The 14,420-nt window shown below is 46.3% G+C and overlaps 1 protein-coding gene across 1 annotated transcript in view; it reads right to left on the reverse strand.

The window, feature by feature from the left end:
• Positions 1-8,321: 8,321 nt before the first annotated feature.
• The window catches only part of DSCAML1 (DS cell adhesion molecule like 1), a 361,994-nt gene continuing 355,895 nt past the window's right edge, over positions 8,322-14,420 (reverse strand). Inside the window, exons 30-33 of the mRNA XM_069553443.1 lie at positions 14,092-14,244; positions 13,276-13,470; positions 11,187-11,498; positions 8,322-9,361 (exon numbers count right to left, since the gene is read on the reverse strand). Coding sequence (XP_069409544.1) covers positions 8,886-9,361; positions 11,187-11,498; positions 13,276-13,470; positions 14,092-14,244 — 1,136 coding nt within the window. The 3' untranslated portion in view covers positions 8,322-8,885. The remainder of the gene's footprint in view (positions 9,362-11,186; positions 11,499-13,275; positions 13,471-14,091; positions 14,245-14,420) is intronic.

Below are 14,420 nucleotides of genomic sequence, written 5' to 3' on the forward strand. Positions count from 1 at the left end.
CTCCATATACTTAGGCACCTGGGGATATATTAATCAATGTATTTGGAATATAGAAAAGGAAATATAGTAATTTTTAAGGTTAACAATATTAGACTTTTTGAGTTAATGAATTTTCTGTTTTGTAATAGATCACTGTACTTTGTTATAAATCACTGTGTCCTTGCTATGTAAAAATGTAACTTTATCACTATCTTAAGACTAAATAGATCTTAAGGGGAGCATTGGTGAAAGGATTTTCATTTGTTGGGCTGATGTTTGCTGCTAAATCTCCATATTCCCTGCCCTTATTTCTCCTATATGCTAGTTATATTCATTATAAGTATTAACCTTTAAGATTAATCATGTTAACCTTGGGTTAAATAAATTCCTTTCTTGATTGTAACTCACTACACCCTCACCCTATAGGAATGCAACTTTATTCGGAGGGTGGTGCCTGGTTTAAGAAAAAACACCATTGGAAAAAATAAGTTTTTTGGTTATCAGAAAGAAAGGGTCATAAAATGTCAGCAGGCCTCATGGCCAGAAGATGATGTAAAACCCCTAAGATCTTTTTTTATGTAAAGCACCTGATTTTGATAAAGGTCAGGACTGCTGACCCCCACATGACTCTGTATTCATCCCTATGTGTAACAAAAGGTATATAAGCAAACCCCAAAATAAAGAAATCGGATCAGTTCCCAGAAAGACTGATTCCCCCATGTCGTTCTTTCTTGCTCCCCATTTTTCTGGCTGAATTCCCATCTGGAGCGTGGGTGCTCGCCGTGTCTACTTACTTGTCCCGGCTTTCAAACCCATGCGAGGAGGAGCACCTTCTGATATTCAAGTGGCACCGGTGGCCCAATGTAGATGGTGCAAATTCCTTGTCTTGGAATTTTATTGGTATCCCACATAAACCAAGTTATTCAGCCTCTTTTTCTCTCCTACTATTTTCTGGCCAAATTCCCATCTGGTTCATGGGTACCCACCAAGCCTGCTAATTTTGCCTGGGCTTCTGATCAGACCAGGGGTGGGGGGGCCTCAGTGCCTCCTCTCCTTCAGGAGAACAGGAAGACGCCTGCGGCCTATGTAGGTGGTGATTGGTATTCCATGTAAACCAAGTTACTTGGCCTCTTTTTCTCTGCTAATTTTCGAATCCCTCTCTATCTGTAATTAAATAAGTTATCTCCAAGGACGCTGACTCCATCCCCACCTTCGAATCACCCTGGATCCATTGGGGCTGGACCCCGGCAATGGGGAAATGACAGTCTCATAAATAAATGTTGGGAAAACTGGACAGCCATATGCAACAGAATGAACCTTGACCACTGTCTTATACCATACACAAAAAATTAACTCAAAATGAGTTAGAGACTTAAATGGAAGACTTGAAATCATAAAACTCCTACAAGAAAGCATAGGCAGCAAGCTCCTTGATTTCATTTTTGGTGATAATTTTTTTGGATCTGACTTCAAAGGGAAGCCAATAAAAGCAAAAATTAAAAAGTGGGATTGTGTTGTTGTTCAGTCGCTCAGTCGTGTCCAACTCTTTGCGACCCCATGGAGTGCAGCACACCAGGCTTCCCTGTCCTTCACCATCTCCTGGAGCTTGCTCAAACTCATGTCCATTAAGTCCGTAATGCCATCCAACCATCTCATCCTCTGTCATCGTCCCCTTCTCCTTTCTTCAACTTTTTCCAACTTCAGGGCTTTTCTGATTATATCAAAATAAAAAGTGGGATTACATCAAAGTAAAATGTTGCTACACAGCAAAGGGAACCTTAACAGAATGAAAAGGCAACCTACTAAATGGGAGAAAATATTTGCAAATCATATACCTGATAAGGGGTTAATATCCAAAATAGAGAACTCATACATATTGAATGAAAAAATCTGATTTAAAATGGGTTAGATTCAATGCTATGTGGCAGTATGGGAGTTTGAAGGAGAATGGATACATGTATATGCATGGCTGAGTCGCTTTGATGTCCACTTGGAACTATTACATTGTTAATCATCTATACTCTAATATAAAATAAAGTTTTAAAAAATGGGCAGGAAAATCTGAATATTTTTCTAAAGGACACACATAGATGGCCAACAGGTACATGAAAATATGCTCAGCGTCATTAATGAGAGAAATAAAAATAAAAATAAAAATCACAATAAGACAGCACAGCACACTCATCAGAATGGCTATTATCAAAAAGAAATAACAAGTGTTGGTAAGGATATGGAGAAAAGTATACTCTTGTACACTGTTAATGGGACTTTAAATTGGTATAGCCACTATGGAAAACAGTACAGAGTTTCCTCAAAAAAATTAAAAATTGAGCTATCACACAGTCCAACAAGTCTACCTCTATGTGTTTATCCAAAGAAAATGGAAAACACTAATTTGAAAATATATCTATATCCCCATGCTCCTTGTAGCATTATTTACAGTAGCTAGGACATGGAAGCAACCTAAGCGTCCACTAATGCTAAATAAAGGAGATGCAACATACACAGTGGGACACTATTCAATATCATAGAAAGCATAGAATCTCACCATTTGTGATGATATGAATGCATCTTGAGGACATTACGTGAGAAAGTCAGAGAAAGACAAATACTGTATGGCATCACTTATGCATGGACTATTAAAGCAACAGCAACAAAACCCTAAAACTCTAAGCTCATAGATACAGACAACAGGATAATGGTTGCCAGAGGTGGGGCTTGGGGAGGTGGTGGTGGAGTGGGCTAAATGGATGAAAGGGGGTCAAAAAAGTATAAACTTCAGTCATAAAATAAGTAAGGCATGGGGATATAACATACAGCATGGTAACTATAGCTAATAATACTGTATTGACAGCTGAAAGAGTAGATCTTAAAAGTCACAAGAAAAAAATCTGGTAACTCTGTATTGAGACAGATATTAGCTAGACTTATTGTGGTGATCATTTCAGTGTATACAAATATCAAATCATATACATACAATATTATATGTCAACTATACCGCAATAAAAATAAATATGCTCTTCATCTTAAAAAGTTAAGTATGGAATTACCATTTGATCCAGCAGTTCCACCCCTAGTTATCTGCCTAGAAGAACTGAAAGCAGGGAGCCAAGCAAGTACTCATATACCAGTGCTTACAGCAGCAGTATTCACAGACAAAAGGAAGCAACCCAAGTGTCCATCAAGAAGTGAACGGGATAAAAGTGTGTTATACACATGCAATGGTACATTATTCAGTCTTAAAAATGAATGACTTTCTTTCTGGCCGCTCTGCACAGCACGAAGAACTTCCCCAACTGGGGATCAAACCTGTGCTCCTCTGCAGTGGAAGCATGGAGTCTTAACCACTACGCTGCCAAGGAAGTCCAAAAGGAATGAAATTGTGATACGTGTTACAACATGGATGAACCTTGAAAACGTGATGAGATAAGCCAGTTGAAAGGACAAATGTGTGATGCCGCTGACATGAGGTATCCAGAGTAGTCAAGTTATTAATATTAGAAAGTAGAATGGTGGTTGCCAGGGGCTGGGGGAGGGGAAAATGAGGAATTCGTGTTTAATAGGTACAGAGTTTTTGTTTGGGAAGATGAAAAAAGTTCTGGAAATGAATAATGGTGATGATTACACCGCAAGGTGAATATACTTAACGCTACTGAATTGTGCACTTAAAAATGGCTTAAAATGTTAAGGAAACAACCTCATTTACCACTGCATCAAAAAAATAAAATATCTACCAATAAATCTACCTAAGGAGGCAAGAGACCTGTAGTCTGAAAAAGTATAAGATGCTGATAAAGGAACTAGAAGAAAACAGAAGACAACATATACCATATTCTTGGACTGGAAGGAAAAACATTGTCAAAATATACTACCCAAGGCAATCTACACATTCAGTGAAATTCCTACCCAGTTACCAATGGCATTTTTCACAGAACTAGAATAAAACATTTTAAAATTTGTATGGAAACTCAAAAGACCCTGAATAGCCAAAGCAATTCTGAGAAAGAAAAATGGAGCTGGGGGAATCAGGCTCCCTGACATTAGACTATATTACAAAGCTACAGTAATCAAAACAGTATGATATTGGCATAAATCAGAAATATAGATCAATGGAACAAGGTACAAAGTCCAGAAAAAAACCCACACATCTATGGTTAATTAATTATGACACAGGAGGCAAGACGCAATCTTTTCTCTGGAGAAAAGACGATCTCTTCAATAAGTGGTGCTGGGAAAACTGAAAAATTACATGTAAAAGAATGAAAATTAGAACACCCTCTAACACCATACACAAAAATAAACCCAAAATGGATTAAAGACTTAAATGTAAGATCGGATACTATAAAACTCTTACAGGAAAACATAGGAAGAACACTTCTGACTAAATCGTAGCAAAATCTTCAGATCCACCTTCTAATGAGAATAAAAACAAAAATAAACAAAGAGGACCTAATTAAACTTAGAAGCTTCTGCACAGCAAAGGAAACCACAAACAAAAAGACAATCCATAGGAGAAAATACTTGCAAACGAAACGACTGACAAAGGATTGATCTCCAAAATATATGAACAGTTCATGTAGCTCAATATTAAAAAAAAAACAACCAGATCAAAAAATGGGCAGAAGACCTAAGTAGACATTTCTCCAAAGAAGACATATAGATGGTCAAAAAAAAAAAAAAAAGTGAAAAGATGCTCAACATCACTAAATATTAGAGAAACACAAATTAAAACTACAATAAGGTTATCACCTCACACTGATCAGAATGGTCATCAGAAAGTCAAGGTACAATAAATGCTGGGGCAGGTGTGCAGAAAGGGGAGCCCACCCACACTATTGGTGGGGATATAAATTGATAGTCACTATGGAGACCAGTATGGAGGTTCCTTAAAAAACAGAGCTACCATGTGATCCAGCAATCCCACCCTCGGGCATATATCCAGAGAAAAGCAAAATCTCCCAGTGTTCACTGCAGCACTACTGGCAAGAGCCAAGACATAGAAGCAACCTAAATGTCCATCGTCAGAGGACATATACGCAATGGAATATTACTCAGTCACAAGCAAGAAGGAAATACTGCCACTTGCAGAGACATGGGTGCACCTAGAGATTATTATACTAAGTGACATCAAAAACAAATATGATATCACCTATATGTGGAATAAAAAATGATACAAGTGAACTTATTTACAAAACAGGAACAGATTCACAGACTTTGAAAACAAACTTATGGTTACCAAAGAGAAAAGGTAGGTGGAGGGATAAATTAGGAGTTTGGGATTAAAATATGCACACCACTATATATAAAATAATCAATGAGGACCTACTGTAGAACACTTCCCTCATAGCTCAGTTGGAATAGGCCTGCAATGCAGGACACCTGGGTTTGATTCCTGGGATAGGAAGATCCCCTGGAGGAGGAAATGGCAACCCACTCCAGTATTCTTGCCTGGAGAATCCCAGGGACTGGGCAGCCTGGTGGGCTGCCGTCTCTGGGGTCGCACAGAGTTGGATACAACTGAAGTGACTTAGCAGCAGCATATGGGAAAATAATCTAAAAAAGGATGAATGTGTGTACATCTGAATCACTTTGCTGTTCACCTGAAACACAACATTGTAAATCAATTATACTCTAATATAAAATAAAATTAAAAAAATTAAAAATGGTTAAAATGGTAAATGTTAGGTTGTATCTTTTTCCACATGTACAAAAAATACAAATGCCTGGGTTGCATGTCCACAAATTGTGATTCAGTTGGAATTGGTGAATTCTGGGTTGCTTGTTTTTTCTTTTTAACAAGCTTCTCAGGTGAATCTGATGTGCAACTAAGACCCACAGGTCTAGCTCTGGTTTTTAGCAGAAGGGAGAGAGCAGGGGCATGCTCTCTCAGAAGCCCTTCTAGAGGAGGGCTTCTTGAATTCTAGGGCACGTATGAATCCTCTAGGGATTTTGCTAAACTATATTCTCATCCAGTGGTTCAAGGGCGGGGCCTGAGATTTCACATTTCTAACACGCTCTTAGGTGATGCTGCTGGTCCGTGGACCACAATTTGAGTATCTAGATTCTAGAGACACATGGTGGCCTTATCTGTGGTAGAGATCATGGAGATCTGAAAAGGAACTAGAAATATTTAAGACAGCTGCTCCAGACAAAGTTCAGTGATGTGGAGCTGGGGATGTGTGAGCAGGGGGTGATCTGAGGAATGAACTAGCTCCTGCGTACCCATCCTACCAGGCAACCTTGCGGTTTAGCTGAAAAACCCATCAAAGGTAGAAATAATCAACTTACAAAACTGTGTGGATTTTGCCCAAGTCTGTCTGAATTTCCAGGACTTGTGTTTCTTAGTAAGTGGCCCAACTCCACTGAGCACAAGTGAAGCTGGCTCGTGCTTCATTGTCTCATGCCTCTTTAAGCCCTTTTCCTCCTACATGGTCCACCCTGGTCCCAGGCCTTCCCCAAGAGACCCCCCCACCCAGAGCCAAATCTCTCCCCTCCTATTGCTGTCCCCTGCCAGAGTCAGTCCATCAGAGATGCTCCTTCACTCCCGCCCACCCAGTGCGTTGCATTGGTTCTCGTCTCTGAATGGCTCATGAACAGTTCCACAGTGGCCACCTTCCTGCCAGTAAGTCCAGCTGGGTCCCCTGGACCTGGCGGACTGTTCACCAGGCATCATCCTCAGCGTAGAACTGAAACTCAGTCTCTGAACAGTGGAACACAGGGCAGGGCGGCTCACTGATTAAGGACTCAGCTCTTGAGTTTGAACCTCATCTCCATCCTTCCCTGCTCCTCTGACTTTGGATAACTTACTCAGCCCTCCAGGGCTCCAGCTTTCTCGCCTGCCTGGTGGAGATCGTGATGCCTACTTCCCTAACCTGCCGTGAATTTATTAGCCCGCCCTCAGCGAGAATTCGGGGCTTGATCACTGTGCCTACAGTTTGGGAGGTGACCTGCAGATGGCATGTGCAGCCCTGGTAGGCAGCCCTGTCCTCCAGTCACGCAAGGAGCCTGGAGGGCCTTTTCTCACAAATGCCGACATCAGCTGGTTCCCCCACCCCCTGGTGGATCCTGTGGGCCTGAAACAGAGTCTCCCCAAGGGTCTAGAAGTCACCCAGGAACACATAACCTTTGCCTTCTCCCCTCTTTCATGCTAACAGCATGAGCTACCTGACATGTAGCTACCCAGGGCTGGAGTTCCTGTGTCTGCATTTGCGAGAGCTCAGGAAATGTTTGAGGAATGAGCTGTTTTTTGGAAAGCGCTTCTATTCAAGGTTATGCATCCCAGGGGAGGCTCTCTGGTGGCCCAGACTGACGGATACTACTCCTACCCTGCACAAACCTTCCTTTCCTCCCTCCCCACCCACCCCTGGGGTCCCCTTCTCACTTCCTCCTCTGGAGGGAAGGGCAGTGGGACCAGCAAGGCCCAGACTCACCTTCCTTCCAGATTCGGGGTCCACAAGTCAGCCATGACTTGGGGTGCTGAGTGCAGGACCTTCCTGTGCACTTCTGAGGGGCCCTTCCTTCTCACCCAGGGGGCCGGGCCACCATGGAGGGAGACTTCCAGAAGCCTTGGCGTCTTCTGGGTCTATGCCCTCCCCTCGCCTATCCAAACTCTTATGTACTCTGGCCCAGCTTACATGCTCTTTGACCCTCTCTGCGCGTCTGCACGTGGGCGTGATTGCTTCCACCTGAATCTAACTCTACGTAACTCCTCTGACAGTAGCTGTGGCGCCTGGTATGCTCACTGGCCTCATTCTCGCTGGCTGAACCCTGTTCCCCTCCTTGTGAGCCCTTTTCACCTCTTGGACCTCTGATGACCTCACTCCTTCTCCCTTTGGGCTCATCTTGCCCTAACAAGAGTTAGCTGAGAACTTCAAGCTTTGGCTGGTCCCTGCCAGGATAACACAATCTCTCCCTCCCAGTTTAGAGGCACCGTTTACACAACTTAACAGCCCACTAGCTGTTAGAGTAGCTTTGTTCACCTGGCTACACTGCATTCTCCCAAAGGGCAGAAGCCAGTAAATACAGTCCCCTATCCCCATATCGGTTCCCCAGTGCTCTCACCGAGGTTGCCTCATTTTACCGACAAGTGAACTGTGGTTCAGAGAGGTTTAGGAAACCAAAGACACACAGCTGGTCCCTTGTAGGGCCCAGCACAGAACAGAGAATGGAACAGGTGCCCAAGGAGGCAGCTTGGCTAATGGAAAGCTTTTTAAAAAGTTTAACGTGCTGAGCTTAAGCTGGGCTTCTCAAAGTCTCTCCCCCTAGAGACCGAAGGCCTGTAGAGGGGCCTCTTGTCCCTGCCTCCTCACTGACCCTTGCCAGATGGGAAAAAAGCCACCACATAGAAACATAACCTTTATTGCACACGGCGCTGGGTCTTTTTTCATAGAAAAAGGTATTAACACATAAGCATCTGCAAATTGAAGCAACTCCTGGTTTTTTTTTTTTGGAACAGTAAAATCGCATGCAGTGTCTCTGAGTTGGGATCTTGGTCTTTGTCAAAACCACCTAGATCGGAGGGAGGGTGAGTAGGAGGGAAAAACTGCTGAGTCTTTGTGCCTCTGTCTCAAAATAAGGTGAGAGAAATATATAGATATATAGCTCATCGCTGTGCTCCTATCTCTCTATATAGGTATATATCTCTCCACACAGATTTTGTGGGGTGGGGGGATTTGACGTGTACTGTCAAATTCTTTGTGCCCTGGCTTCATGGAGAAGAAGAAAATAGTTTGATTTGTACAAAAGAGTTCTATGTACAGGCGTTCATGACTCGGGGGGTTGTTTTCTCCTTGTTGGTGGGTTTTTGTCAGTTTGATATAAATAATGCAGGAAATCAGCCAAGTTGTTGTGTGAGGGCCGGAGGTGCAGACAGGTCCAGGCTCGTGGCTGCCCTTCCGGCTGCGCCCCTACACCAGGGTGTAGGACTTGGAGTAGGCCCCGGCCCCCTGCTTCTGAGACCTCCCCACCCCCGACGTGCTCATCTCAAGAAGTGAGTCCCTGGAGCCCCCCATTTTGGTGTGTGGGCCCCCGGCCCGCGGAGGCTCGGTGCTGGGGGCCGGAGGGGCGGTGCTGGGGGGCGCCGGGGGCTCGGCGGGGGTGGGACCGGGGGCTGCGGGGGCCGGGCCGGCGGGGGGTGCCGGCATGGCCAGAGTCCTCTGAGGTAAGGTGGCGGTGGAGGCGGCCGTGGGGGCCCCGGGGTGCGGAAGGCCCAGGGGCTTGCTGGCAGGGTCCAGGGTCAGGTGGCGAGCCTGGGGGTGGTAGGTTCGAGTCACGTTCCTGATGGAGGCCTCGCGGGGCGGGACCACGGGGCAGGGCTCACGCCCCTCTGCCTTTCGGAAGAAGGCCTCCGACTTGGCGTACAGGGGCAGGTTACAGTAGTCACCTGGAAGGGAGGAAGTGCGCTGTGTCAGCGGCAGACACCTCTTGGAAGCAGCCTGTTCCCCCACCCCCAGCCCTCAATCAGTCCCTCCACCCATGGGCAGTAACCAGTCAAGGAAAGATCAGTCACTTGGCCTCTCTGAGCCTTGGTTTCCTCATCTATGAAATGGGGATAATCTCATCTCCCTACAGTAATTCTGTGAGGAGGGAATGAGACAAAGTAGGGAAAAGGCTCCTTATTGGAATTAACCAGAAAAATCGCTCCATGAAGGCCATGCACCACCATCCACAGAATCCAGAAAGAGCTATCAATCAGTCAATCCTGCCCATGTTGGGGCTGGGTGAGGTTTCCAGTGTTGAGTCAAATTTCCTGTGTTGGGCTTCCCTGGTGTCTCTGACGGTAAGGAATCTGCCTGCAGTGCAGAAGACCCAGGTTCAATCCCTGGGTCGGGAGGATCCCCTGGAGAAGGAAATGGCAACCCATTCCAGTATTCTTGCCTGGAGAATTCCATGGACAGAGGAGCCTGGATAGCTATAGTCAGTCCATGGGGGTCACAAAGAGTTGGACACAACTGAGCGACTAACACACAGGGAAAAGGCTGCAATACAGAGGCACAGTATTGCTCAACAGATTGATCCCTATTGTTAATTGTTCACTATAACTGATCAGCTTCAGCTGCGGGTGGGCTCATTTTTTAAACATTGTCATCCTAAAAGCTCTGGCTGTTAGAAAGCTTTCCTATACCCTGAGAAGGAAAGGAATGTCACTTCTTGTCAATTCCCCACATTCAACCTGATTCTGTCCGCTGAGGGCCACCAGAGCAGGCCTCCCCCCTCTCCCAAGCCTCCTTTCAGATGTCTGAGTCCGCTTCGTTTCTGCATCCCTCTCCTCCGTCCTCCTCCTCCAGGCAGAATGTTCCTCCTTTCTCACAGTGCCTCCATAGGACACGCTTCCAGGACCCCACATCCTGATCCCTCCCCACTGTGAGCACCCTGTGCACAGGCCCCTCTCCTGTCCACTATGCCAGGCACTCTTCAGGTCATTTCATTTAGACCCCGCAGACCCCTGGATACATTAATACCTGCTTGGATTTTGCAAATGAGGAAACTGAGGTTCAGAGAGATTAAGTAATTTACCCAAATTCACAGAGCTGGATGGGGAGGGGGAGTCGTAAAGGGCTGCTGGACTCCTAGGTCTCTATTCTTTCTGTTAACCTGTGCTCTTCTCTAGATGACCCTGAACCCCTAGTTCTGCGTGGCCCCTTAGCAAGGCCAGTGCCGGGCAGACCAGACTGCCTGGTTTGACAGCCTGTGCCTTGCATATGGCCCTGATGTCTACTGGTGGGCACCCTTGCTTCCCTCCCCCTGGTTATCCTAGACCTGCCCTGCTGACCTCAGAGGGCATATACTCTGGCCAGGGCCCTGGAATCAGATGTTCCCTGTCAGGCTGGGTCACTGCCCACCATGAGGTTTGACCACCATGGACGTAGCTGCCAGGATTGCTCCTTAACTCTGTGCCAGGCACGTACATCATTTTTAATGCTCATTATAACAATGCAAAGTATATGCTCTCGTTTGCATTTCAAAAACAATAAAATTAAGACCAGAGAGGTTCCATGACTTGCCTGAGGTCACAGAGGTATTAAGCATTTGAGACAGAATGTGAACCCAGATCTGCTTGCTCCCAAGTCCTTGCTCTCTGCACTATACCCCACTGCCAAGGAGCCGTGCTGGGCGGGTGGGTAGGGTGCAGGCAGGGCTAGGTTCTAGCCTAGGCTCAGGGGGTTGGAAGGTGGGGACACAGCAAGGGAGGTGGTCTGAGCACTCACTCTTGTTGGCCCGGTGAGGGATGGGCACAGCCACGTTCTTCCCCCGGTCAGCGTCCTGGGGCTTGGGTGGGGAGGCGGTGAAGCGGCAGATGCCGGGCTCTGAGGGTGTGCTCATGGATGTCATGCTGTCCGCATTCTCGTTGGTGCCCGTGGTCATCTGGTCAGAGGAGCTGTCGGAGATGAAGCATTCGGTGATCTCAAACTTGGCGTGCTGCAGTTGCTCCTCCAGCTTGGCGTGCTCGTAGGCCCGGGCCAGCTCCTCGTAGGTGGAAGAGGCACTCTCAGTGGACACCATGCTGTTCCGTCCTTTGTCTTGGGAGATGGCGGGCACAAAGTTAAAAGGGAATGAGTGGCGCCCCCATATTCATTGCAGCATTATTTACAAGAGCCAGGACACGGAGGCACCTGTGTGTCCATGAGTGGGTAAAGAGACTAAAAAGACACACACATAATTGCACACAGTGAGATACAGTGTTCATTCATAAAAAAGGCAGTCTTGCCATTTGAGAAGATATGCATGGACCTCAAAGGCATCATGCTCAGTGAAATAAACCAAAGAAAGAAAAACACAGCTTGATAGCACTTATATATGTACGGACTCTAACAACACCCCAAAATAACAACAAACAAAACCCCTAAGCTCACAGTTACAGAGAATAGATTAGTGGTTGCCAGAGGTGGTGGCAGGGGGCGGGAGTTGGGGGAGATGGGTGAAGGTGGTCAAGAGGTACAAACGTCCAGTTATAAAATAAGCAAGTCATGGGAATATGAGGTACAGGATGATAACTACCGTTAATCACACTGTATTGAATATTTGAAAGTTACTAAGAGAGTAGTTCTTTAAAGTCCTCATTATAAGAAAAAAACCTGTAATTGTATGTGGTAAAGGATGTTAACTACACTTATTGTGGCGATCATTTTGCACTGTATACAAATATCGGATCATTATGTTGTACACCTGAAACTAAATGTATAAGTTATATAAGTTATAGCTCAATAAAAAATAAAGTGGGCTTATGGGGAGAGGGTGTAAATGAGACCAGGTTGAGCAGTTACCTTAACCATAACCCCAGTAGCCATCTGAAAGCCTGACTACGGAGTGGATGAGGCTCACATGACCCTGCTCTCTCTCCCTGTGAAGGTAGTGGTGGTGGCAAACGTGGGATAATAAAGAACAGACTTTTAGACTATGTGGGAGAAGGTGAGGGTGGGGTGATTTGAGAGAATAGCATTGAAACATGTACATTACCATATGTAGAACACATGACCAGTGCAAGTTCGATGTATGCAGCAGGGCACTCAAAGCCGGTGCTCTGGGACAACTCAGAGGGAGGAAGGGAGGTGAGAGGGGGGTTCAGGATGGGGGACACGTGTACCCGTGGGCGATTCATATCAATATATGGCAAAACCCGCCACAATATTGTAAACTAATTAGCTTCCAATTAAAATTAATTAAAAAAGTGGGATCGTTGACTAACAAAAAGCGAAACATCTTTCATTCTTTTTGAAGTCTATTTATTTATGGCTGTGCTGGGTCTTTGTTGCTGTGCAGGCAAGTGAGGGCTATTCTCTAGTTGCGATGTGTGGACTTCTCATTGTGGTGGCTTCTCTTGTTGTGGAGCACAGGCTCTAGGGTGCTCAGGCTTCAGTAGCTGCAACAAAATAGTTGTGGCACGTGGGCTTTGTTGCTCTGCAGCATGTGGGATCTTCCAAGATCAGGGATGGAACTCGTGTTTCCTGCATTGGCAGGTGGATTCTTTATGCCTGAGCCACCAGGGAAGCCCACCCACAGCTTTTGTTCTTGATAATAAGCATCACCCTCTGGGCAAGCCTTAACCTCTTCTCCAACAAACATCATGTACACCATTTTCTCCATCATCTTTTGGGAGAGCAAAGTGAAATCCTTGACAAGCAGAGCTGTTAGGTCAAGAGTTTTTGTTATAGCCACAGGGTAAGTCAGTGACCAGCTGGAAATGAAACTGACTGGTCCCTTGGACTCCATGAGCTGGTGGGTAGGAGTGGGGAAAATAGAAGATAGGGAATGGGGGAGCCTGAGGAGAGTGAGCAGGAACCAGGTCCCTGGGCTTACCTGTGTCCTGGGAGAGGCTGGCACTGTAGCTGTCACTCTCGGTGACAGTAACACCATGCTGGGAGCCCACAGTGCGCCAGTCGGAGGTCAGGGTACGGGCAGGGGTGGAGGCCTGACACTTGGTCAGAGTCCACTGGCTTGAGTACCGGTTCCGGGTGCTGTGGGCTGACTTCACATTCTTTCTGGAGACTGGATCTGCACAGAGGAAGCAAGAGCTAGCACCCTCCAGCTGTAGCCACTCAGGCTTGGGCAGCTGGCACTTACCAGAAAGGGTGGCAGGGAGCAAGGGAAGAGGCAGGAGCAGCCGCAGAAGCTCCCTTGGGAAAGCTGAGTGTGCTGCCTTTCCTGAACACAGAGCTATCCACAGAGGAGGAGGGCAGCACTGTCAGGGATACGGGCAGTGGGCAGCACCCCAGTCCTCCCTGGCCACCCCATCTTTTCTACAGCCTGGGAAGAATGTAACCTCCTCTCCTGCTGCCTCGTGACTGTCCATTCATTCCCTACAGGCCTGTATGTATCCTGTCCTTACGTCCAGAGTCTCAGTGAAAAATGCAGAGGCCCTTGGAGAGAAAGAACCACTAACCCTCTCAAGATTTCTAGGGAGAGAAAGTGAGGCCCAGAGAGATAAGGTGAGTGATATGCCCAAGGCCACAGCTAGTGGGTCTGTAATCAAGGTTTCTAGATTCTACTTCCAGTGCTCTTTCCATTCTTCCATGCTGCTCCTCTCCTTTAAAAAAAAAAAGTCACCTCTGCATTAGGCTGTGCCCAAGAAACCTCATCTGGGAGGTGGGCTGTCTCCCTGGGGATGGTGCTTACTGGTGCCAGGCCGGATGTCAGACATGTCGATCAGGGGTCCTGAGCTCTGGATGAGGGCTGGGTGGTGCAAGGAGACTCCAGTGCAGAAACTCTGAGGATTGACAGCCTGGCTGAACTCGGCATCGGTCACAGGGATGGTGGCCTTGTCATCTCCTGGAGGAAGAAGCACAATCAGCAGGAGGCCTTCTGTTTGGGCACCATCTTTGCTTCCCAAATTTTCTTTGTCTTTATCTGACATTGAACACAATAAAGGTCAGGTGAGGTCTCCCCATGAACAGAGGAGGCAACCCAGTCCTTAAGAGAAGCTGCAGTGAGTTCTGAGGTTGTGG

Source organism: Ovis canadensis, chromosome 15 (assembly GCF_042477335.2).
Source record: "Ovis canadensis isolate MfBH-ARS-UI-01 breed Bighorn chromosome 15, ARS-UI_OviCan_v2, whole genome shotgun sequence".
In the NCBI taxonomy this organism is placed as follows: Eukaryota; Metazoa; Chordata; class Mammalia; order Artiodactyla; family Bovidae; genus Ovis; species Ovis canadensis.